Genomic DNA, 27863 nt, shown 5'->3' on the forward strand with positions numbered 1-27863 from the left:
TCTATAACCTGCAGCAGTTGACTGACTGTGGACAGGTCATAGGTCATTAACTGCGTTAAATGCTTAAAACTCTCAAGTAATTGTGTTATATCATATACGATAAAAATGTGATATTTTCAGAGATGTTAATTGTACCATGAAAATCTCATACTGTTGCAACCCTCATTGACTTTAACCATCTCAGGGCCAAGGCAATTTAGAGTCAACCTGAGCTGCATGTCTTTGGACTGTGGGAGGAAGCTGGAGACCCCGGAGAGAACCCATGCAGACAGGGGGAGAACATGCAAACTCCGCACAGAAGGGCCCCCACCCAGACCGAACCCCATTCCAACCAGGATTTGAACCAGGGACCCTCTTGCTGTGAGGCAACAGTGCTAACCACAAAGCCACCGTGCCGCCCAATAATAATAATAATAATAATAATAATAATAATAATAATAATAATTGTTATTATTGTTATTATTATTATTATTATTATTATTATTATTATTATTATTATTATTATTATTATTATTATTATTATTATTATCATTATTATTATTGATAATTTCCGCTGTGCTCATGCATATGTCGGCATACATTTTGGATAGATTGTATATTTTTATTTGATCATGAAATTTCCAGCTCAGCTCCTACACTAAATCTAAAATACACTGTGTAAACAAAATGGTTATAGTCAGACTGTTAAGGTCAAAAAATGCTCCATTGAAACCCATTCAAACTGACATTTTTGATCCCACAGCCATCAAAGCATAAAAACATGCATTGTATTATTTCTGGGTGTCATTCTGGGCTTTTGCCTTAGGATTTATCTTTTTTTTTCTATTTCCACCTGATGACATCATTTTGACCATATTTGCCATACGAAAAAAAAATACAAGCTATTTCCACTAGGTGCACTGTCACAATCAATGTTGCTGCTAGTCATTGACATATCCCAGATTTTGAGTTTGAATACACCTTCTGGTGCTACTTGGACACGTCATCAGTGAAATACGCGGGATCATAGGGTGTTTCGGGTCTTTAATCTTCATACACTCTCGCCCGGGCGACCCAGCCGGGGGTGATTAGTCCCCGGCTTGTGTCCAAGTGGCGTGATGTTCCACGGATCCCCCCTATGGATCCACAGCCACCACGAGGCCCTCTGTGCGGCCTCTAGGATTTTTCTGATGGCTCTCTTCAAATGCAGTCCTTTTCACTCCAAGGAGTTTGAGGGTTCACAGAAGTGAATGGCCAGCGAAGCCTCGGCACCCGACCTCGACTGGCTCACAGCGGGCTTTCCAGCCGTTGTTCCGGCACTCTGTGCTGAGCTCTGTGTACTTGGCCCTCTTACGCTCATGTGCCTCTTCAATCCAGTCTTCCAAGGGGGACAGTCAGTTCCAGGATAACCACTTGTCTGGTGGACTCCGATGTTAGTACCACGTCTGGGCAGAGAGAAGTGGTTGTGATGTTGGCTGGGAACTTGAGCTGTCTTCCGAGGTCGACCTGAAGCTGCCAGTCATGAGCGGTGGTGAGGAGCCCCCCAGTAGAGTTAGGCTGGTGATATTGTGCCTTCTGTCCCGCTCTAATGAAGGTGAAGACCGTTTAGGGGCTGCCTGGGTCTTGCTGTACTGGATCGCTGTGCAGATGGATTCTGCCAAAGCTTTTATCACTTGGTCGTGGCGCCAGCGGTACCGCCTCTCCCCTAGCGCTCTTGAGCAGCAGCTCAAGATGTGTTTCAGGGTGCCCCTCTTCTGGCACAGCTTGCACTTGGCAGTGTCCACCAGTCCCCAGGTATGTAGGTTGGCCAGGCTTGAGAGGACATCATAGACCATTTGCAAAGTGGTTCTGCTTTCCAGAGCTCTGCCCAGGTGACTCTGCGGGAATCTGCCTGCTCCCACCTGGTCCATGCTCCTTGTTTGGACATGCCGGTGGTTTTACTGCAGCGTTCTTCCTCCACCTCTGCTTGTATCTCATCCTGGATCAGACGGCGCTTCTCCTCTCCTCTCAGACTGTCATCAGCAAAGAAAAACAAACTATTTTGCATGTAGTGTATTAATTTCATTTTATGTTTTTTTTCCTCTAAAAAGATAATTGCATCATGACAAAAAAACTGGCATTAAAAGTGTTAAAATTCTATAAATTGATGAATAATTGATATTAATGATTAGGACTGTTTGTTTGAAAAAATTAACTCAATAAAAGTAGAAAATCATATTAATGTATAATATATATCCATAGCCTGACTTTGAAAAGCACATTTAGCATGCAGAGCGGTATAAGTGTGAGTATTTGACACTGCACTACATATAAAAGTCAAAATAATAATAATGTATAATATTTTTTAAGCTTGATTTTGAAATGCACATTTTGTGCACAAAGTGATGTGAGTGTGTGTGTGAGATTAAAGCGGTCCTTTTAATCAATATCCTCAGATGAGACAGGAAAAATGAGGAGTGTTGAAAGTCGAAGCGAGTCTGTGGTGTAAAACATCCGAGTTTTTATTTCAAAGCAGAATGAGAACCACAGTTTTTAGTAAACTAAGTGTATCAGAAACTACAGAGGCCAGGAAAACGGTTCTATTTGTACATGGAATGTAAAAACATCATTGAAACAAGGAACCATCATGGCAAACTGTACGACTTTAAACAATCTCATCTTTAAAGAATGCAATCTGTTGAAGAGACAGTGAACAGAAATGTGAACAGCACTCCACTCACACATAATGTTTTTTTTCTTTTTTAACCAAGACAGACTCCACATCAACCCCCTACTGTCAGACCAGCTACCTACACCAGCGGCAACAAACAACAGTTAGAAAAACAACGCCCCCAAACAAAGACCCTCACTTTGTGTCCAGCTTGGCCATTTCCTGCAGGTAGATCCCGATGCTCTCACTGTCAAACAGAACAAAGTAAATGTTTTTCAGAGAGGAGCTGGTGGACGACACAAAATGGTTGGAGATGGCCTTGAGAATGAGCTGAGCAGCCGTCTGTTTGGGGAATCCGTTCCTGTGAGAGAGTCAGGATGTGAAATCAATCTCACAGCAGCGACATTAAACACTAATGGAGACTCATGGATATAAGCTGCAGCTAACAGCAACACAACAGACAGTAACACTGTGAAATATTATAGGAATATACAGTTGTATGACTATTATTATTGCTGTGTAAAATAAAAGGACATTTTAAAATCAAAGTACTGAAACTGTCAGCCTTGTGCAAATAATGATCCTGTTTAAGCTTCAGTTAAAAAAATCATACTGTCAGGACTGAGGAGAGTTCTGTGGTGCTATCCAAGGAGTGTGTGCGCGCACGTTTGTGCGTGTGTGTTCAGAGGAAGACAGCGAGGGGGAGAGAAGGTTAAGTTGGATTGGATATTAATAACTGACTTTGAATGCAGCTTTGTCACTTTTTGTTCTGCCCTCCAGAACCGCCCGTGACATTTTCTCACCCCATCAGTCACTAATTGTCAGATGGCATGGTTCCAACTAACATAACTGATGTGAACTGAAGTCTTAATGTAGTGTTTGTTTTAAAAGGCCAAATTCCTTTAAATGCCTTTATTAATGCAATATAAATTCCTTTAAATGCCTTTATTAATGCAATATAAATCCTATAATATTATATAACTGCAGCATTGAAGAAAACAGCCACAAACTGTGTGTAAGAGTGCTCTTTTGTGTACGTGGATTTTGTTAATGTAAACAAATCCCATGTAAGAAAACACTGGTGAATGTCAGAATCTTCGTAAAAATGGCATTAGTGGCTTTGAAGAGGAAATTTCTTCTTAAGTTGGTCAATGAGGCCACCTGCTTCACGCTTGCTGGATTTAAATTTCTTCATCTAAACTAAGAGGATGACTGAAGTGACACTTCACTTCAGCCTGAGCTGGTCTGAGAAAAATCTCAACATGCATTGGACATAACACGTTTGATCCATTTGTTACCAAGCTTTGCATGTTTGGCCTCTTCACATCAATCTGACTCTGCTGTGTTGACAGTCACACAGAAATATTAGCAGGTCAAATAAGCAGCAAAACTCTTCCTCTGTGTGCTGAGAGACTGAAACAAACACACAGACACTGAGAGTTCAGAGGCATCAGAGACAGTGGTGATACAGAGCCATCATGTCAGTGAGGAAGAGGTGTGGCACAGAGCTGCTGATCACCTGGCAGTGGATACAGTCAGCAGTGAGCGCTATGTCAGAGAGGAGCTCACCGTCCAGCTGGAAGTGAAGGGAACGCCACAGACTTGAGCTTCTTCTCCTCTGCTGCTGAGAGGCAATTCTTCACCGTCTTCTCCAGCTGGTCCTCGCACTTCTCTGAGCCCCACTGAGGGACGTTACAGTGGATGATGAAGCGGGCTGCCATTCCACTGGCCTGGCTCACTGCCACTGCAGGGGGACAAGAGCCACACACTCAGGATGACAGTTTAACCCCTTATCACACACCCTGGCTCTTCAGAGAGTGGACTCTGTAATAGACCAGTTTAATACATTCATTAGTAAAATGAATGTATTACTAAAAACGTTTAGTTATGCATTCATTACTTCATTACTAGAACAAGTCCTATATTCAAAATTTTACTTAAGTAGAAAAATATTACCAGCAAAATGTACTTAAAAAGTACTCATGAGAAATTGCTCCTTTCAAAGTATCATAAACATACAAATATCATTTCTATGATCACAACATGAGCTCCTTTGGTTTTTGTAATATCAGATTATTCAAGCAATATCACGAGAGGGAGTGATGTTGTGCTATATATCATGAATAGCCAATTTTTCTTTGTGTGGTGTGTTGAAAGAGTGCCAGTTTTTCCAGAAATTAAGTTAATATACTCTTTAATTGCAGCAAGTTGATGTTGCTCATGCTGCTCCCTTTCAGTTCTGAGTGTTCTCCTGTATAATTATCATTCTAATCAGTGTTTGCCAAAGCTCAGAATTGTTCAGTTCTCTTTGTTTTTGATTTGATAAATTTCTGAGTGTTTTTCTCAGATGTCTTAGTCTGTGACAAACCATTCACTGACTGACTTTTTGTATTTGTGATGCTGAGACTTTTTCAGACTTTTCAGATAAATGTGCAGTCTTGTCTAACATGTTGTGAACATCCCATACAGCCTGATTCAGGCCATTGTTACTGTGGGGATATGATGTGGAAAGAAAATAGTCTAATTGAGATTGAATTGTTTGATGCCTGATTGCTTTCTGGTACTTCTCCGTGCTATTATTTGTCCATCTGTAAGGTTGTTCTGTGTAGTGTAGAGTGTACATTTACTATGATCAGATGGGGGTGTTAGGGGGCTGACTGTGAATGCTCTCAGATAGAAGGGTCTAGGTCTTTAATGCTATAATCTACTGTGCTATTGCCAAGAGGAGAGCTGTGTGTGTAATGACCAAAGGAGTCCCCTCAAAGCCAACCATTAACTATATACAGACCCAGCGCTCGACAGAGCTGCAATAGTTGGTGCCCACTTTTGTTCACAGTTTTGTCAAAGTTGTTCCTGTGGGGATGTGAAGGCAGGGGGATGCTGATCTGGTCAGTTATATGTTTGTCTCCCTGTGGGTTAACAGAATCTGCTTCTATAGCAGTCCTGGCATTAAGTTTCCTTGGGCCTGGTATTGACTGATCTTGTCTTTGAAAATGGAGAAACAATTTTCATTATAATAAGGGGATTCTGACAGGGGGATATATGCTGCACATATAAAGATGTCTCTGTCTGTGGCAACAACTTCTGTTTTTATTTTTAGCCAAATTGAAAATTCACTTTTTTAGATGAATTCTATTGAGAGTACAAGGTCTTAATCAAATCAGCATTCCTCCTGAATCCCTGCCTTGGGTTACTCCCTTCAGTTTGGTGGATGGGAACACTATCTCTCTGTAGCCCACGGGACAACCAGTGGAAATGTCTCCTCTACTCCAAGTCTCCTGCAAAACAAACACATCTGCATCTCCTAACTCTCTGGTGAAGTCTGGGGTCCTGCTTTGAGGGCCAAAGGCAGAGGACCTCAGACCCTGAATATTCCAACATGAAATTATAAATGATTTAGATTCAATTTACATTAAGAATTCAAAAATTCACATTCAGTATTAAAATGAGAAATACCTCCAAGAATCTGATTAAGACCATATTGATCATATGAGGTTTCAGTCTCTCTCTCGCTCTCTCTCTCCTCTTCTCTCCTCCCTCAACCTGACCAGCTGACAGCTATGTGAACAGCGCCAACTAGCTGTTTGAACCTATGCTTACACCGTACTATAAACATATCCCACTCTCAAAACATATCCCACATTCACTCTTACACTAATTAACAGAATTTGAACGGCCGTGAAGCGGAGTGATACATGTAGAGTTAAAAGTTAACAGTCCCAGTGATGTTGTACTCCTATAACAGCACTCATGGAATGCCTCTCGACCAATCAAATTGCTTGGTCGGAGCTAACTGTTGTATAATCTGTTTTAATGTTAATGTTGTAATTTGTCAATGTGGAGCCAATTTTAGATACTATGTATATGACTGAGTAGGTTAGTCAAACTAATGTAGTGGAGTAAAAAGTTCAGTATTACAAAGGTGGAGTCACTGAAAGCTGTGAAAGGGTGGACTGGGTTCTGGAGATGTTACAGGATTTGCACAGGATTTGCATGGCATGTGGTGGAGGGGCCCAAAGTAATTTCTTTTTCATGGGGCCCACAACATTTCTCTGCCATCAGTCACAGCAGAGGATCGGCCTCCTTGGAGCCTGAAACAGCTTTAGCCTCATGCAGCACAGCTCTCTGTTAGAAACAGCCTGGAGCAGCATCTCAGTTCTGTACCTGATGCCACCTCCAGAGGCCCTTGTGCTTTCCGCAGCTCCTTGACTCCCTCCAGGAACTCTCGGCCTCCAGCTTTCTCCAGGGCGTTGCCTGAAAACATCAGAGCAGCAGGTGAACTCAGAAGGACGACTAAGAGCTTGTTAGTGAGACATGAAGTACACATGACAATGTCCTCACCCACGCCATCTTTGAGGTCCATCTCTGCGTTTGTCGGGTTAATTATCCCCTCCACTTTAATTGATCCGATTTTGCTGATTTCGCTCTCTGTAAGTGAAAGCTGTGGAGGAACAGGCATCAACACAGTGTGAGGGAACTGCTGCTGTCCTGCTCTGGCTTTGTCTTCATGCTAAATGTACACTTATACTGACATATTTACACTGGCTGTCACTCAAAAGATTTGAACATGACTCCGGTCTAAAAGCTGATGAGCTGCTTCATGTCTCTAAATATCAGCGCTGGCTCTAAGCGTGACATGCAAGGATTACCTTCTGTCCAAGGAACAGGCTCTTTGCTGACAGGATGGTGAATCCATCTCCAGGACCGTCTTCCACTGTGGAGTTTGGTACAGACTCCTCTGTGCTCTTTAGAGGGAAAAATGCCACATTAGAACCAAACTGAAATTATAACTACAGCTTAACCCTTTGGAAAAAAAGGCAGTCAGCAGCTTGGCATATACAGTTGAGGACAAAATTATTAGCCCCCCTATGAAATTTTAAGTTTTTTTCAAAATTTTCCCAAGTGCGTTTTTAACAGAGCAGGGGATTTTCAACATAGCACTACTAAACATACTAGCTTTCTTTAGAAAGCATAAATTCATTTTATTTGCACACAATAACTGAATAGTTTTAGAAAAAAAGACAAATTACAAGCGACAATATTATCAGCCCCCCTAAGAATGGACCTTTTCATTGAGCCAAAGCACAAGCCATTGTTGTGCAATCATGTGCTTTGACTTTGCAATGCTTATAGCTTGTAATCAATCAGTCAAGTTAAAACTGAGGGTTGTCCAACACTTTACACACAGTATAAAAACTTTAGTAAGGATTTGACCTGTCACTTGAGAAAGCATCATGCCAAAAACAGCAGAAATCACTTTAGACTTGAGAAAAAGAATTGTTGATGCTTACAAAGCAGGAGAAGGATATACAAAGTTATCACAGCGTTTCCAAGTGTCAAGAAGTGGAGTGAGAAGTATCATCAAGAAATTCAAAGAGAGCCACAAAGTACAAAACAAGTCTGGCAGAGGTAGGAAGCAAAAGATTTCAAAGACTCTGGAAAGAAAACTAGTGAGAGATGTGTCTAATAACCCTAGAACAACTACCAAAACAGTAGTTAATGACCTAGCCAAGTCAGGAATAGTAGTGTCAAAGAAGACAGTCACTAGAGCCCTGCACAGAAATGGAATGCGAAGATGCAGATGAAGACGCCTTCAAGCCAGACTGAAATATGCAAAGGACAATCTGTAGAAAGATTATGCATACTGGAAATGTGTCCTTTGGTCAGATGAGACCAAACTAAAGCTCTTTGGCCATAGAGACGTTGCTTATGTTTGGAGAAAGAAGGGAGAGGCATATAACCCAAAGAACACCGTCCCCACAGTTAAACATGGCGGTGGGAGCATTATACTGTGGGGATGCTTCAGAACTGGGAATCTCGTCAAGGTTGAAGGAATCATTAAGGAAGAAGGATATGTGAAGATTTTAAAAGAAAACCTCAAGCAGTCAGCAGCAAAACTGGCTCTGGGTCGTCGCTTTGTCTTCCAACATGCGGCGACCTGAAACATACGTCGCTCCTGGTGAAGAACTTCCTCCAGAAGACCAAAGTGAAAGTTATTGACTGGCCTGCACAAAGCCCTGACTTGAATCCCATCAAAAATCTGTGGGGTGGACTGAAGACCAGGGTCCATGCCAGAAGACCATCAAATCTGGAGGAGCTTGAGAGATTTGCCAAAAAAGAATGGGCTGGGACTCCTCAGGAGATGTGTCAGAGACGTGTTACAAACTACAACAAACGACTGCATGCTGTTATCCAGCAAAAAGGATGAACAATTGACTATTAGCATCAGGAGGGCTAATAATTTTGACCCTGGTAGTTTTTGGTTTTTGTGAAATAATTTTGTTTCTGTGTGCAAAGTAAAATAATGCAAGCATACAAAATAAAACTAGGATGTTAGGAAAAGCTGTGTTAAAGACTCCTTGATCTGGTTAACAACACTTGCAAAAATTAAAAAAAAACTTAAAATTTCATAGGAGGGCTAATAATTTTGTCCTCAAGTGTAATGTCCTGCAAATTATGATAAATAATTAAAAGGTTACAGAAAAAAATTACCTAATAATTTAGAGAGAATTATTTTTAAAAAATATCATAAAACAATGGGAAAATGTCCAAAGTCAGAATTATTATAATTATTTAGGAAATTATGCTACAGATAGCATATATTATATATACATATTATATATATTTATTAGTATTATTATTGTTGCATTTTTAATTTTAGCACTTTTTCTAAGGTAATTTCCTTTTTAAAGAAAAAACCTTTCTTTTCGTTTTTTGTGCTAATTTTCACTTTTGTTTTTGTAACTTTTTACCAACACCTTGCTATTAAATGGTCCATTTCCCATTAAGTAGCTCATTGCCTTTTCCCATGTTTTTAAAAAGGAATCAAACCAATTTACTCATGTTTCAAAAGGTTAAAGACATAATCACCCATTTGAGGATCAAAAACACACCACTTGTTGACACTGAGAATCGAGATATGATCCAGTGCTTCATCAGACTCTTTGGTTTGTTTGCTTATTCTTTGATCTGAGATTTCGGGAGTCTGAATGTTTCAAGCTCTTTTTATTTTGGCAGAAGTCTTGATTGAACACACCTGCATTGAGCAGTGTGTTATGCATATTTTGTTAAATGAAGGTTGAAACACATCGAGTTCATTCTTGACTGTGGACACATCTGTTTGATAAATAATCTGAACTCAAGGTCCACTTTCTACCTCTGTCTGGAGCATTGAACCATATCTTATGGTTTTCTAATGCAAATGTTTCTGACAGAGCTCAACTCCTGGACACAAATGACCCTTGTAGCTGCTCAGACTTGGACTTGTGTTGGACATGACCTACAGTGACTTTAGTCCTGCCATGAGGAGTGTGAGAGAAGACTGATGTCATTGTCTTTGAGCAGCAGAGAGAAAGACAGAGCATCAGCTCTCACCTTGAATCCGTCTCTCTCATAGCTCAGACTCAAGCAAGAAACCTCGGGCTTATCCTGGACTCTGTTTTAAATTTCCAAAGTCCCATCAAATCAATAACCTTATCTGCATACTACCATTAAAAACACAAGGAAATGCAAAACAATCCTTAACAGGCTCACTCTGCATACCTTAATTCCTGCAGGTTAGATTACTGTGACAGTCTATTTGCAGGACTTTCAAAACAAGCTGTTCAACAACTTCAGCTTATTCAGAATGCTGCCGCGAAGGTCCTGACAAAAGTTAGGAAATATGACCAAATTAATCCAGTTCTAAAATCCTTACATTGGCTGCCTGCCAGAGAATTGATTTTAGAGTATTAAAATGATTTTCAGTGTCTACAAAATATAGCTCCAACATACTTGCAACATATGAAAATTCTAGGACCCTCAGGACATCTGATGAATGTTGTTTTGTTTAGGGCTGCCCCTAACGATTATTTTTTTAGCGATTAATTTATTGATTATTTTTTCGATGAATAGATTAATCTATGGATTATTTTTTTAAATTGATTTAACTATTATTTTTTATTACTCGATTAATAGTCCAGCCTTAACTGGGCCATAAGTCATATTGCTGCCTCCTGATATGAGTGCTGTATTTTCATATTTATAAGCACATATACCACTCATTTATGAAGTTATACAAGCTCCTGCACAGCTGACAACCCCGTCCTGTAAATGTTTCAAAATAAAATGCATTGTATCAGCAACTGATGGCACTGTGTCCAGAGACACAAAGTCAGAGGGCTTTTGTTTTCAAAGGGAAGCAAGGAAGTTGAGGTGAAACAATTATCTTTGTATTTCCTCATCTCTGTGACAGACTTTAACTACAGTATAAAGTGGTATAGAGTCAGCAAACGCGACCGTCACGAGTAAAAAAACGGCGAGCCACCGTTTCTCTAGATGTGCTGCAGCTGACACGCAGCTCAGACGCGCCTGACAAGCGCTGCTCGGGCGAGCAGTGTGCACGCTCTTACTTGATACACGAGGGCCGAAGCAAAAAACAACACGCTCGGCACTGCTCAAGCTCTCATGACGCGCGCAAAGTGAAACGGTGCGACGCGTCAACGCACGTTACGTGAATTGCGTTATCGATTACGTGTACGCGTCGCCCCAGCCCTAGTTTTGTTATCATGCAGCACAAACCTGGAATAACCTCCCAGATGAATACAAACCCCGACTCTGAACACTTACAAGTCAAAGCTAAAAATTACTCTGCCTTCTTCACCCGCTAATGACGGCAAACTTATGTTTAAACTGGATTTTCAATCAATTTAAATAATAATTTTATCTTTTCTCCTCATCTGCACTTTTGCTACTTCAACAGTGATTTTTATTTTAAAAAATTGTTAATCATTTAGTAATTAATTTTACTTATATCTTTTCTCTTTTAGTTTAAATGTGTTTCCTTTATTATATTCTTAAAATATGCTCCACAAATATAGCTGCCTTGCCTTGATCAAAGATGATTTTGTCACACTAAAAATGTTTATATTTCCAAAACACGGGCGCTAAAACATGTTATCATTTTAGTATATTTTTTACCTGGTATTGATAATGGTTTGAGCAAGTTTAATACATGCCAGCTTCCGATTTTTTACAGATTCCACAAAAGGCCTGGGTGAGCTGCAGATCAAACTGCCAATCTTCTGAAGAGTGGACGACCCACTTTATCTTCTTGGCCACAGCCAGCCAGCAGTATTATCATTCTCCCAGGATTTCACACAAAAAAAATGTACCTGTGAATTTTATGCAACCTTGTAAATTTGTCCAATCACTGCAACTTTACCGCAACTTTGACTGTTTACAACAGGTCAAATCTCATTTCAATGTTGAGCTGCACACAGCTTATTGATTGGCTACGCCCCCCTCTCTCTGTTTATCACGAGACTGCTATACTGTGCCTGGGACACAGTCACACACACTGACAGGTATCACTGTTAGTATCACACGGCTACCGTTACCCAACATTTATCAACAGGTTTAATGACAGAGTCCAGCTGTTTTGCTGTCGATGTGCAGTGTTGGGACTGCTTAATAGCACGGTGTCCGATGTTCGTCGCTGTTGTGTTGACTCATGTTGGACAGAGAGAGCAGGAGGAGAGCAGCTTCCTTCAGCACTGCATTAAGCAGCAACAAGAACTGATCATCAGCAATCCACCGTTATCTCCCCACCAATCCACCCCCCACCATCACAGATGGAGTCTAACTCTCTGTGGGAATCACTGAATTCTCTTGATAATAAGCTCGGAATCTGAGACAGCATCATGACTATTTTTGCACTTTACACTTGCCCCTTCATTTTCATTGCAAAAAAAACACCCACAATTTTTATCAAAAGCTGCCATGAAGTCAGGCATTTCAGGCCCAACAATCACAAAAACAGCCTGTGAAATCCTGCAGGGACTGTATGTGTCCACTCTGAGAAGTTGACTGACCTTTGGCTTGCGACCTCGTTTGCCTTTAACCTTTTTCAGGGTTTTGATGGGTTTCTTGCTCTTTGAGCGTTCTTCCTGCTTCTCGGGGATGGATGCTTGGCTATCTGCTTTCACTCGGCCTCCCCTCTTCTTAGAGAGCAGCTCTGGGTGGATCCGAGGCAGAACTCCTCCATTTGATATGGTGACCCCCCGTAGGAGCTGTTGGAGAAAACATTTCCAAAATAGAGATTGACTACATACTGTCCTACAAAGAAACATAACACAACTTACAACTTAAGTCACATTCTCTTCAACAAACAGTGTCTGCTCTTATGCAAACAGATGTGGAATGACTGTGGTTTTTCCTAACTGAGGTGAACCAGTGTTGGGATGCTGCTTAAATGTTTGCTGCTACACACACCAGCTGCTATCAGCTGCAGCCTAAAACACTGCAGGGAGAAGACTTTCAAGCACATCATTATTTGAGGACAGCACCTTGTTCCTCATGTAACAATAATTACTGAATTATAATAATTTAAAATAGGGATCCACAATACTTGGTTTGTTGCCGATATGCCGATGTACAACAACTAATGTGAGCAATAACCAATATCAATATATCCACTTTTTTCCCACATAATTTTAGTGATCATCAAGACTCCTCCATATTGACATTAACATCATTTTCTGCATACTCTTATTATGATGGCCCATCAGCAGGTGGAGACATTAAATACAATGCTTTTCACTGTATGTAATATTCATTCATTGTGCAAAATAAGAAAAAGTACAGTGGCAGATTCTGATCACCATTTAGTGATTTAGTTCATTTTAAAGCTGATATTGGCTGGTACCGATGACATGCTGGTACAATCATGCATCCCTAATTCAAACCCAAACATCACTTGTTATGCATTGTTGCATTCGCTACAAAATTGTTAATGTCTTATCCATTTTTTTCATGTAGTTCAAAAATATCTGGACCTATCTGATATACTTCGAAACTGTGCTGTAGTTTAACATTCGGAGTGTGTGATCATAGCTCATCTCTACAACATGTGAGTGTGTGTGTCTAGTGATGGAGCCACTGGTGCATCAGGCAGAGGAGACAGGGTTAAAGGTGCATCAGGTGACCTGATCCACTGGCAGCCTCAAATGCACACTAACATCTGTCTTCTTTACTTGGAGATCAGACTGGGTAGAGTCACTAATTTAATTGTCACTGTTCCATCAGTGAGTGAACAAACTATTTCACACTGTACTCATCAACAACATGATTTTATTTACAACTGACGGTGTGTTTGTGCTGTTTTATATCATGAGGTTTTTGTCCTCACTGAACTTCTGAATGTGTATGTAGTGTTCTCTGGTCCATTTGCCCACACTAACTTTGAAGAAGCCTTCTATAATACTGCAGGTGTCACACATAAATAGTTTACTTTATCATGATGTTTACTTGCACATGACAGAAAGTATAATTCTATCAAACCATAACTGTTACCTGGTTGAGCTCCTCATCATTGGCCACAGCCAGCTTGATGTGCCTAGGAGTTATTCTGCCCTTCTTGTTGTCCCGTGCTGCATTTCCTGCCAGCTCCAAGATCTCAGCTTAGAGGAGAGAGAAGACAGTGTGGAGGGTCACCATCAGACATATACCCCTTTCCCACCAAAATTAGCGTGTGCACATATGTTTTTTAAACATGGGTAAACCCGCTAAATATAAGCAACTGGCTCTATTCCCACTGCCACTGAACTCACACTGGAGAGCGAGTCGGCCTTTCTGTCAGCTGGTGTGTGTGTGTATGTATTTGTTGTTTTACTGGTGTGTCAGCGTGATGTCACAGACAGGCAGGAGAACAGGTCAACAGTAGACAGCAGCAGGAACAGAGGTCTGTGAAAAGTTCAGTGGTTTCTTCTCTTTCCATATCTCTTACTTATTCCGTCACTCTTTCAAAGTCAGTGTAGATGTATTTCGATCAATGTTTTAGCTGCTCAAGGACAAGGACAGTAATTAATGATACCACATCATTAAATCTTGCTGGTTAAAGAGCTGAAATTACCGCATTCACCTGGTTGTTGTGTTCCCATCAATGCCGATCGGAGCGGGGGGTGGTGATAAAAACCTGTGTCTATTGCATTTGACCTGGGTGTGAATGCCGATTGTACACATTCTCATTGCATTAAAAAGACAGATGTTAGCATTTTTTTGTGTAGTGGGAATCAGGCTTTACAGTGTGTGTTCTGTTATTATTTACTTTCTACTGTGTGACTCCCTGCCCATCAGGAGTAAGAATACAACAGTACAGAAAAGACAAAACTCTGCAACCAGCAGTGCTATGGACATACATGGTCCCCCGGGGCATAAAATGAGGTTTGGAAGAAGGTACGGGACACACCAGGCCAGCACTGAGGAGCTCAGGAAGAGCTTCTACCCTGAGGACACAAGGACTCTGAATGATGACCCTGTTTACAGCTAGAATCATATGCATAGGTTATTTGCTGTTTCAGGCACTGAAGCTACAGTATGTATGTGGCTTGAATCATGTGATTTCCCTACCTGCCAGGTACTCGATGACTGCTGCCATGTAGACAGGCGCCCCCATGCCAATGCGGTATTTGTGTGTGCCGGTGCGCAGGTACCTCATCATCCTTCCCACGGGGAAGATGACCCCTGCCCGGGCTGAACGGGACAGCTTGGTGGCCTTCTTCTTTCCTCCTCTGGCGGACATTTTGCTCTGGACACAGACAACAACCACAGCCAGTCAATAACACAGTTTTAGAAAATAAAACAAGAATCATACATATTGAATCACAATGTATCAGGGGGATCTCTTTCCAGGAACAGTGTCTCTGTTATTTCTGGATAACCTACAGACCACACTAAAGACCTTTTCACAGGGATTATTTCTTCCTTATTTCTTTTTAGAAGTAGTACAACTGAAAACTTTAGATGCCTTTTTAAATTTAATTCCAGCTTTTAAAATCTGAGACAAATAAAACATTAACAGCACATCAGCATAGTTCATTTTGCAAATTTTCTAGCTATCATTTTGGTAATTAAAGTCCCCTGACCCTTTTATAATTGTGATATCTCAGTAAATACAACTGTACAGCAGTGAGAGCGCAAGCTCTAGAGTTTGTCAACAATGAAAGAAATTTAACTACTTTTCCATTAACTCATCTGCCTCAACAATTGATAAATGAATAAAAATAAATAATTAATGATAAATAGCAGTTAAGTGTGCATACATAGCCTAGGCCTTTGCCTTTACAAATGATTTGAGGGTGGATATAAGCATGTAAAGTGACTACAGAACAGAAGGTAGTACATACATAACTGTTGTAACCTTTAAAAACCTGGATAAACATCATTTTTCTTGTGCTGCCTTCAGACACCTCTCACAAGCTTAAGGGTGGGAATGAAAATAATTCTAAAATTAGTTTTGAGAGGGGGGTTATTAGAAAATTATCAAATCTAGGGAAAGATGTCTAGAAAAATATATTTATAATCATTATAATTATAAAATCAAAATGTTGTTACAGAAAAAAATGCACTTTTTTGAGCACCCCCACACACACACACACACACACACACACACACACACACACACACACACACACATTTTAAAGTAAATTTCTTTTTACTTTTACACATTTTCAACTTTATACCAATTTCTTGCTAATCGGGGGTAATGTTTTGTTAAGTAGCTCATTGCCTTCTCTACATGTTTTTGAAAGAAATCTAACGAATTAGATCAATCAGATTTCGTTTTAAACCTTTATTTACTATATCCAAATGTAGACAAATAAGTTAGAAATACTGAGTGTCAGACATGATAAATCAGGTATGAGCTGTGGTGGTAGGCAGACATCCTCCAGCTCACACTGTCACACAGCTGGCAGAGCGCGCGGGGGAATGTGAACAGTGGAACTCTACAGAGCTGAGAAAAAAACATACGTCACGTCCACTTTCTGTATCCGAGCTGCCGTAATGTAGGCCACCCGTTCTTTTTCCTACACACCATATATTGACCAAGGGTGTTAACGGAGGAAATGTTACCGTCCAACACGAGCTTTCCATGCAAACTATTCCCGGCAGTGAGCGGTGTGTCGGGCTGCGGCCTGCAGCTTCGCCCGCTCGAGCTCACACATCATCCACACATGCACTAAATAACACCGGAGCTCACCGTTGGCCTTAGAGGTGGAGGGATATGTTGTGTGCCGGCGTTGTTCGGCCAAAGAGCCGAATGGAAAAAGACGGGAATGTGACCGGGGCATGTCGGCTAACGTTACTGTACCGACCCCACCGTTACAGTCAAACAAGCAACACCCCTTCTACGTAGCTACGCAGACGTTAACATTGACTTTTCGGTTATTTAAATTGCAGAAAAGCCCGACACGGCAACACAAGCCTTAAAGGAGAGGTGTTTTTATTATTTAACACTGATTCAGCCGTGGAAAAAAATAAGCTAGCGGTTAATGTTAGCTACGCCAGGTTGGCTTCGTTTAGCTAAACCAAATTATTCAGCACACACTCCGCGAGGCATTTCGGCGTGTTATTTGATAATAGGGACATTAACCACAATGACCCGTTTCTACCAACAACCCCTAACAACCCCCCGCCCGCCCCTTCCCTTTCATGTAGCCTCCGACACCGTGCATGTGTGTAATCTCATCAGACATGGAAAGGAAAGCGTCCCCGTCAATCCGGATATGCGCCGAGGCAGGAAAATGAAAAACCCTCCAAGTTTCTACCTGTTTAGTCCGCGTTTCACGCGAATAAACGCGAGTCAGAGATGCTCCTACACGGATCAGACTGATCCCCCCGGTGAAAGACGACGCGCTTTGTTTTGGTTCTGTTTATTTGCTGTCCTTGTGCGTAATCTATCTTCCAAGCTTAGAAAAAAAAAACACAGAGCAGGCAGGATCAGTGTAGACTGGTTGGAGGCTGGCTCTGTGCTACTGATGCTGCAAAGGGGAAAAATTCAGTAGAGAGAAGACGCCCCCCTGAACATGACTTCAAGAGGGACAGCGTAAAGGAAGGAGATTTCCTTCGCCTTAAATAATAGTGCTTAGATATAAAGCACTGTTATTTAAGGCAAGGCAAATCTTAATATAACCTAAATGAAAAAAATCGGGGAGTCAGGGGATGGTTGCAACACCTTTGCAATTCTCTCAGCAACTCAAAGATTTGAACTACACCAACCAAATTTTTATACATTAAACCTGCATCTGTCTGCCAACCAGTTAAACATGATCACATATTGTTCACAATGTGTATTTGAATGAAAGAAGTCAGATATTGTAACTGACCCCAACCCTGGGGACGGCTGCAACATCACACAGGTGGCAACACATTAAATATAAATTAAATTTCACACATTAACTGCATTTGTCTCAACAAGCATGGTATGCTGAAAATATGCACTGCTGTACAATGATATTGTAATATAGAGCTGTTTTTTTGAAAATTGCATTTAATCGCAGAATTTCAACAGTTAATTGTGATTAACATTTTTTAATCACATTTTTAATTCTATTATTTTGCATTTCAAAACAATTATGAAGTCTCTATTGACAAGGTAAAGCAATTCTTACCTAGTTGTCTTGATTAGTAATTACAGAACAGCAAAAATCTGCACAGGACTATTACAGAGTGTGCATGTCTGTAGAGAGGAGACTCATGAGTACCCATAGAGCCCATTTTCATTCAGATGTCTTGAGGTCAAAGGTCAAGGGAGCATTATTCCGCCCCTCACTTAGAAGCTAACATGACGGTTGGTGTCAGTGGATCTTTTAGGTCTTGTTTCAGGTGATACTAGTATCAAGCCTTTTGAAAACAGGGATGTCAGCCTATGATTTACATGATTTTTTAAAAAAAAGAAACGTGATATGTACAGACCTTTATCACATCGTGATTAATGCATTAAAGCTGACAGCCCAAATTCCGATAATGTATTTATACAAAAATATCATCATATTATTTATTTGTTTAGTAATAAATAACAGTTATTGAGTTTTGTTTGTGGGGAATCCCTCTGTTAGTGACCCCTTCCTCAGTCTTTGAATAATGAAAACAAACAGTTACATTTCTACTTTTATTTTTTTATTTTTTTAGATTATTTACTCAGAATATGATAACTAATAATGGCTTACTATTTGATAATGGACTATTACAATAACAAAGTTATGTTTATGCAAAATAATGAAATAATTAATTATTGTATTAACTCCAATGATTATATAACTTACAGTGACATGTGCATGTATAAATGTAGCCTACACTGTAATGTTATCTTATTTAACATAAAAGACACCAGCTGACAATTTTATATTTTTAGATGAATTATCCTTTTATGCGATCACAATGACTTGTGCATGTTGGAAAACACTGTTGTGTGGTCTATTTTAGATGGCAGCTCAGCTTGGGGACCCCACCCTAACAGACATGACAGAACTTCATGTGCTAGCTAGACACACTGATCTGGACATACATGCTAACAATGCCACTTACAAGTCAACAAAACAATGATAGAAAAAATCAGGACAGTATGAAAAAAATACTGCCCCTGAAAAAATTACTTTAATACCTCCAGAATATGTTTTTAAATAAATGCAGCTTCAAGTGTTGAGTAGCCTATGTCTTCTGTTTTATAGGTGGGGGAGAGGTTCTGACTGAGCACGCACAGTACGAATATCATCACTCTAGCATGTTTCTGATTGGAGAAATAACAGCTGTTGCAACTTTACCATGTTGTAACCATCTCAAATCTCCCCTAAACTTTCCAATAGATTCGCAGTTGTATCCAAAAATGACCTTTCCTTATTAAGGGAGTTATGCATTTTCTCCCACTACCCTAGGAAGCCTCAGTGAAATTTCTTGTAGCTCCAGGGAGGGTCATGATTTGAAATCACACGAACAAAAACAAAGTCACAACCCAGCACGCCCCCTTACTCTGATAAGTAAAGTACAGTTCCAAAGAGACACAGAAGTTTAAGTAGTTAGACAGGAACAAATGAGGAACAAAAGAGGAATTAACTGCCAGTGAACCATTTGTTAATTACTCTTCAAGTTATTTAGAGTAGCTAATGATTAGATTTTATTAATTGAGAAATGAGTTAGGAAATTAACAAATCAGAAGCGACTTCATAATTAACGCATCATAAATGAATAAGAAACAAAAATTACAAAAGTTTTTTAAAATCACCGAAACATTTTAAAGGGGCCCTATTGTATTCATTTTCGGGATCATATTTGTATTTTGGGGGTTTACTAGAATAGATTTACATGCTCAAAAAACACATCAAGTTTCTCATTCTGCCCTCTGCTGCAGCACCTCTGTCTGAAACAGTCTGTCTGAGCTTATGTTCTATTCTATTTGTTACCTTGTGATGTCACATTGTTACAGAAGTAATTATTAAAACTCAAACAAGCTGTTTCAGGAGCAGTTTCTCCTGAGGGAGAGAGAGCTGCCTTTGGCTTGGACTTTGGGCTGTATTACTTGGAGACCTTTTACAAGCACAAAAATGCTAGTAATGTTAGGTTGAAAGAGAGGAGGGTTAAAGTGAGGTTAGGATTAGGATAAGGGCAAGGGTTTATAACGTAACATCTTGTTACTTTTAATGTAAATCACGTCACCATGTCTTACGAATAAAGTAAATGGTTAAGTTGATAAGTTTGGCTTCATATTTAGTCACTACAAGTGGCATTGTCACAGGATAAAACTTATGGTAATGTCAGTGGGTTTGTAAGGGGGTGTGTCAGTTGGTTTGTAAGGTGGCGTGTCAGTGGGTTTGTAAGGGGGCTTTTCAGTGGGTTTTTAAGGGGTGTGTCAGTGGGATTGTAAGGGGGCGTGTCAGGCGGAAAGTTGTAGTGGGTGGGTCCTGTCAGTCACAATGGGTTACCAAGAATGTGCCTTCATTGAAATAAAAATGTGATCGAAACAAAAATTTGCTAATTATTCTGAGAGAATCGTAAACAGAAGTGTGAGGAAACTGGGCCTAATATAGCAATATACAGCACAGTATGGCTTCCTCTGAGGATTGGAGTGACTGAATACAGTTGTGAAAAAATAGAATGACTTGGTAGTTTTTTAACATTTTCATTCTGCTAATTAGAATCCTGGATATGCCTTTGTTTGCATATGAGGCCCATCATGAACTTTAGTTTTTTCGAATGGAAGCGCTTGCTATTCATACACCTCTGGTGCCTCTTTACATTCAGGTTGACCAATAAAAACTCGAGGAGAGTTCTGTCTTCAGGTCATATAATCTCAATTGGTTAAACATAGATTTTATGTCACCACTTACAGCCTGCCATGCTGGCTGAAGTGCAGGAGCACAGCAATAAAAGAGGAACTAGAGTAGGGCCAGGGAAAAGCTGGTTGTTAAGTGCTTGACCTTGTTAGGAAAAGCAGTAATTAGAGACAATACAGTGTAACAGTGTTGTTATGTTCTACGAGGTGCTGAGGTAAATAGCAAGATTCTGATAAATTTCTGAGAAATTTGGTCAGTACTGTGTTTGGCAATGTTGTATGCTTTGATTGTCTTATCTGCTTCCTCATTGTAAATGGCAGGTTTTTTTGCAACTGCTGTTCAGCCCCATGAAGTTGGGACATAAGTCAGTAGGTTGGCCTCTTAGAGCCAAACGGGAGATGAATGGGCTATCTGTCTATTTGTCTGTCTATTTGTCTGTCTATCTATCTGTCTATCTCGATCTATTTATCCACACTTACCGCAATGGTCCTTTTCTACATAGTTCCATAGCTTCTTAATCCAACTTTCATCTAGGCATCGACTTCTAATTTTTATAGCAAATTATATCTACTTGCCTCAATGTACACACTGTAGCTCAGTATAGGGGCTAGTTGTAGAGATGAATAGACACTATGGTGTGTCCTCTGGTCCAGACAGGAATGTAGGCCCTCTGAGTGCCCAGCAATTCTAGTGGTCAGTACTCCAGGTGCCCTCTCAGAGCCAAATAGGAGATGAACAGGTTTGACAGGAACTATGAAATGGAGATTGTTAGTCACAATGAGGATCTGAAGCTGTACATTGGAAAACACATCCAAAGGCACATTGTGTAGATGGTAAAAACATTGTTTGAACCTTTTGATAGGGTAAGTCTGCTTCACCAGTAGGCAGGTTTTCATTACAGATTTGTGCAAAAATGAAGTGATATTTTCGAAATGTCAATAAAACACAGTTGTGATATGACCGCATTTCTATTGAGTGATGTTCTGCGACTTCTCCTCTCGAGATAACATTCCAAGAAGCATTGTGATGGATGTTCAAAATGAACAAACACAGCCAATTAGGAAGCCATAATGGAAAGCAAGCCCGTTATATGTGTGAGCGACCACGTATAAGGGATTTCTGGGAGGTGATAGTTCATGATTTCACAAAGTAATTGTGGATTTTTTGAAATACCACCTCATGTAAGCGTAAAAACATTTTTATGAAAATGAGAGTTTTTTTAGAAACTGTCGTTTTTCCATCAGGCATTTTAACATTCACAATTTCAATTTGAGGGTTAATGGAAACCTGCCTAGTGAAAGCCTACCAAATGTAACCGCAGTTTCTATAGTATGTGGTCTCTATGGATTTGATGCTGCAGCATTCATTTAATGTGACCGACCTACCCTGTTCTCTGAGGATTCTGAAGATTATTTTGATGATTCATAAATGACAAATTTCTTTTGCACTGTCAACAATGCTGGTCAAAATGTTAAGATTTTTTGTCAGTATGGCAGTAGATCCTGGAAATATCCCTGACATCCACATTTAACTCTTGGCCCATTTCTTTCGTGACACAGAATGGTTACTGTACTAGAATATTTTTGTCTAGCTTACTAAGTACCATTGTGTATTAAACTGATATGACAATTTCAACAACACAGGGTTTCACATCGCACATTGCATACACACTGCAATGGAGATTGTTACTGTGTTTTTATTAAATACAAAAAATTAACAGTAAATTAACTGCCGTACATCACAGTAAACAGAAACGTATGCAGCACTGTAATACAAAAATACACCAATACAAAAACAAGGAAAATAATGAAAAGTCTTCAAAATAAAGCTGAACTTCCACAGTAAAAACTCTACTTCTTGCTCCTGTCTGTCTGGCCACATATTTTCATCAATATCACACCTGATATTCTCCCTTGTGGTGCAATGGGGGAAAAATTGTCTTGCATACTGCTACCATCCCCTTCAATGATCTGCTGTGATATTGTCACAAGCAGCATCCATGGCAGCAAGCGGAGACCTTTGATTCTGAGCCTGATGCTCATATACCTTCCACCTCTATACAGAATAGAATCCAGCAATTGTATGAAGGAATGGAGAATATGGTGGAAGGAACGCCATCAGCATCCTTTGTTGGGCAAAAAACTATTCCCTGATGAGCACGCTGCAGTGGGAACTCACATTATCCCACACAACCATAAACTTTAGCAATTCCAGCCTTACCAAACCTCCCTCATGCTCAGGGATACGATCTCCAGTGAGGCTGTCCAAGTATGTCAAGAGTTTCTGGGTGTAATACGGGCAAATACTGGAATGTGTGCTCACACCATTATCTGATATTGTACTGTACATAGTAACATTGCCCCCATGTTGGCCTGGCACATCCTCCGTAACAGCCACATCTCCCTCACCAGTCTCATCCACAGACACAAAGATGTGAAGGATCTCACTTCCTCCCAGCTCCTTTATTCTCAACAATCAATTTTGTTTTCCTGTAGAATTAACAGTCACAGCAAATCACATAGAAATGTTTTGTGTTTGTCTTTGCAAGATCAAAATCCACCTTCACTGTAAACTGGTCATAATGATGCACAGTCCATAACACTGTACAATATACTAGGTGTAGTGCACACCACTGCTTCACCTGTTCATACTGGTACCACAGCTCCTTCACTCTGTCAGAGTTTCCCTCGAATGGTACCTTTTGGAGTTGCTCCATGGTCATCTGATGTCTGTTCAACACCCTAACTATTGTAGTAATGCTGACAGCATAGATATGTTGGAAGATGCCATTGTCCTCTAAGGTTGTACTCAGTGTGATAGCTTTATTTTCTACCACGCAGGTGCAGATCTCCTGCACCTGCATTAGGGTTGTCTTGCAATCCAAAATATTAGAATTCACAATTATATTATTACCATTATTTATTGTAATTAGTTTCACCTGACAGACAATTTAACAATTTGGCAGAGGTTCCAAGGGATCCATATTACTGTGATGTTATTCATGGTATATATTTTGACAGATGAATAAGTACAATTGTCAACAGTTTGCACAATAACCAAATGATGATGTCTTGCTGATCAAAACTGATTGTTGCTTTTCAGTAGAATAGTTGTACCCTCCAAAACATGTAGACATAGTTTCATTGTGTATGTGATCATATGCACAGCACTCCATAAATTTGCAAAGATGTGCTCAGGGATTTGCAATTTGTTGGAAGGAATGAGAAATCCAAATCTGCTGTGGAAAAGTGCCCATTGGTTTGGAGGTTTGCAAGTGTTGTGTTGAGAGTTTTCATTCCTACTTGAGAAATGAGCCAAAGCAATCGAGAAAAGCTGTTTTAGTGGCCTATTACCATAAATGCTTACAGGGTTCGTACAAAGTGCTTGAGGTGCTTGAAGTACTTAAATTCACCACTCAGAAATTTAAGTCCCAGAAGTGAAGCTATATAGCAGAATTTCAGGAGCAGGACCACACCTCAATCGCACCACCTCTTCCAGCTTAAATATCCTCCTAACCCAATCTTCCACTTTCGTTCTCGTTATTCTGCACAAGCACGTACCGACACGCCACAGAGCTGTCGACTGCGATTGGCCCACTCACCTGTTCCATATTATGGATTCCATCTCTCTGTCCCCGTCGGATGACGACCTGTTCGGACAAAGCTGGGATGATTGCCCTCACCGTCTCCATCTGGCCAGTGGGATGCCGATCCCATCCACTCTCAGCAACCGCACCACTTCAGCCCCCAGTTGTACACCCGCAGCAACCTCGACAGTTCGCTCTCCTTGGGGCTTCTGGCACCGAGATGCCGGTGCCCCCAGCTGTACGACCTCGGCTACGGCACCGCAAAGTCTACCTCAGCGGCATTTCGTTTATCTCAAAACTCCTAACTGGTAGTCCTGGCCAGCTCATGGTCACCCCCAGATCACCTCACTGCTCAGAGGCCTCTCACGCCAAGAACCAGCTCAAAATCCTCGTAGACTCTCATTAACCACATATCTGCTGTCACGCTGCATCCAAACCATCCGCTCCGGATAGAGCATACCTCTCGTCAACCAAACTCTAGAGGCAATGTTCATTCTCGCCTTCTTTGGTTTCCTCAGATGCTCAGAATTCACTGCTTCGACCCTTCAATATGATCCACGTCGGCACGCCTGCCTTTCGGACCTTTTTTTTTGTCCAACGACACCATAGTTTATTATTTGAAAAGAACCAATACCAACCAATCTAGCCAACCCACTCCCATCTTCTACTTCAACATTCAATTAGTTCTAAACCCCTTCCTTATTCTCTCCAACTAGTTACATTTCCGGATGTCACAAAACAAATCCCAAGATGACCCTCTGTTTGCATTTGAATCCAGGTGGTTACCCGCTTCTGGTTCCACCAACACTTCCGTCAGGTTCTATCATTGTCAGGCATCTCTCCCATGCATAACTCCGGATATTCTTTCAGAATCGGAGTCGCCACCTCGGCTTCCCGCAGTGGTATACTGGAACACTTTATTCAGATCATGGGCAGATGGTCCTCCCAAGCTTATCACCGTTACATCCGGTCCAACCTAAGAGATCTCAAATCGGCTTTGTCCTCTCTCTCATATAATGCACGCTTTTGGGGGTCTGTCGTGCCCGGGAGCCACGGTGGATTCCCACCGAAGCTTCCCCACACCGCACTCAACCATCCATCCCACAATAATTAAACATCAATATTTCTACCAAATATACATTTATGTCAATAAATTGTCAAAATGATTTCCTGTTAGGGTGTGGTCCTTGCTAGTGAAATACCTTGAAAATTAGACGTTTATTTATCTTGGTCCTTGAAAAAGTTTTTGAATATAATTCACATGATTAATTATTTTATGAATGTGTTAGAATAAGGTTTATAGCAAGAAGCAAAGAACGGCCATGACTGCAGTTATTTGATAATGCTGTATTTTGGCAATAAGTAAGCAGAAGTTAATTAATAGTAAACTGATTTTAGGCTCTGGTAGCATAGTTGCTCCATTTACAAATTTGCACAATTCATACTCATACTCATACTTAAAAGTTAAAAGGAGTGCTTAAGAAAGTATTTGAGAGGCCCTGAATTAGACTTGCCCCTGTGTACAAACCATGTACACACATTTTAAGGCTGTGACTTCAATAGTGTGCTCATTTATGAATAAATTGACAACAAAAACGATGTATCATTTGTTTGTAGTATTCCATCACAATGTTCAAAACTGTAAAAAAATCCCTCAACATTATTATCAGTGACCTCTTGCCTTAAATACACACATTTCAAGGTTGTGATTTCAATAGCTTGAAATCAATGAATATATTTACATCTATATATATTATAAATACGGCCTAGCTGCCAAGTGTAATGTACCCGCCATTTTTCAGGTGGCATGTGTTACAATGAAATAAACTTTTTTTAGCAAAATTTTCTGACTCCTTGCTTTTTATTACCAGCATTTACTTAAACTTTTACTTTCAATTCTTAAGTTCATTCATTCATTCATTCAGGTATTTTTCACATTTTTAAGATTAAAGGCACTCCAGCTGCCTCTCTTTTTCACATATAAATATTTAATGTTTTGTCAGAGAAGTATATTCTAGTCAGGGTGGAAAACCTCTGAAGCAGCATTTTCACATGAAGTGGGCAAGTGACTGTTTAACCTGCTCCTAAAACCTGACATCTCTTTGCCTTTAAAAGTGAATCAATATATTATCAAAAATTACAAGAAAAATTGAAAACATTGAAAAGGAACATCACTAATGTGAGACCTTTTGTAAAATTATGCTGACTAGAAGTGATTATAGACAGTGCTGTGTGAGTACCTGCCACATTTTCTGTGCTGATGACCCATCAGCACCTAAACATGTGATAAACCATACTCTAAAATCAATTCAACAATACTGAATTTAATTTTGAAACTAATGACAAGGATTTATGCATTACAAAAGGTAAAATCAAAGGAAATCTGTAGACATCCATCACAAAGATCAGTAATCACAGAGGACTGTACATATGAAGTTGGTTGTTGTGGACAGTGGAGTGTAGTTAAAACATTTCAGATGATTAACACTGCACATGGATACGGCTGTTTTAGTACTTTATGTCGTCCTGATTCTTTACTGCTGCTGTATTCATTTTCAGCAGCAGAGGTCAGCACAGGACTAACTGAAAGACTGTGTTGATCATTCTACTACAGCAGGCAAGACTTAAAACTGGGTTCAGTCTGCTGAGGGCCAGGGTCCCCATTTATAACAACTGTATGCACAAAAAAGAGCTTGTGCATACGCCACCTTCAAAGAATAAATTGGGATTTATTAAAACAAACAAACAAAAACCTACTGAAAATGTGGATGTGGAAATATGCTGAAATTTATGTAAACTGACCCCTGCGTATGCACAATTTGGAGACATTTTGGGAAACTGGCAACTGATGAACTGAAGCCAGAGTATAGAAATTAAATGTGAAAATAATCAATACACACACCATGATGTCTCTGAGCCATAACTTTTCTATGAGCACCTTTGATTATAAAAGATAGAAGTGAACTCAAATCTCAAATCAAACACCGCTCAGTATTTTATCAGTGCTGTCTCACCATCACATCCCCTGGAACTGCAGAGCAGAGGGCCGGACTGTATACTGCTGACACTCGTGCTCAGCTGTGGAGCGCACTGTGTGCAGCTGGATGTTGGCAGACTGTGGCAGGTGGCAGGATTCAGGAAAATTTGGGCTCACCTTTTTCCAGTATTAAGCATGAATTTACAGAGTACTTTTAACCTCGATCACATTTACTGATGAAGTCATCATCATTGGTTGTAGAAATCCAAGACAACATCAAAAAACATGAAGAAATCACAGTCAACAGCATCAACAGTTTTCAGTAATACGCATCTCCTGATACTGTGCACATATATCACCTAGTATAAGTAGGTATCAGATAGAGTTTGTGTGAAATTGCTGCTGGGAAGTCAGCTGTGCCGTCAGATGCACAGAACACATTGGAGACACCGCAAAGCCTGTCACACACTCTCAGCCCTGCCCCCTTCTCTGCCAGAATTTCCTGGATTTATCAATACATTCGCATCTCATCACATGGTGCTGTTCTGTCATTCATCTGCGTTGAAAGGTTTAGTCTGGTGCTGT

At 40.3% G+C, this 27863-nt stretch overlaps 1 protein-coding gene across 1 annotated transcript; it reads right to left on the bottom strand.

Moving 5' to 3' along the window:
- Positions 1-2457: 2457 nt before the first annotated feature.
- On the bottom strand, positions 2458-17421 carry macroh2a2 (macroH2A.2 histone). Its single transcript, XM_042501970.2, has 9 exons — positions 17215-17421; positions 15017-15194; positions 13961-14067; positions 12481-12678; positions 7279-7374; positions 6971-7070; positions 6794-6883; positions 4199-4373; positions 2458-2990 (listed from the first exon to the last, which is right to left on the bottom strand). Exons 2-9 carry the CDS (start codon positions 15186-15188, stop codon positions 2825-2827), a joined length of 1104 nt encoding a protein of 367 aa, XP_042357904.2. The 5' UTR covers positions 15189-15194; positions 17215-17421; the 3' UTR covers positions 2458-2824.
- Positions 17422-27863: the final 10442 nt, after the last annotated feature.

This window comes from Plectropomus leopardus, chromosome 13 (assembly GCF_026936395.1).
Source record: "Plectropomus leopardus strain MGB_pleo_1.0 chromosome 13, ASM2693639v1, whole genome shotgun sequence".
Classification (NCBI taxonomy): Eukaryota; Metazoa; Chordata; class Actinopteri; order Perciformes; family Serranidae; genus Plectropomus; species Plectropomus leopardus.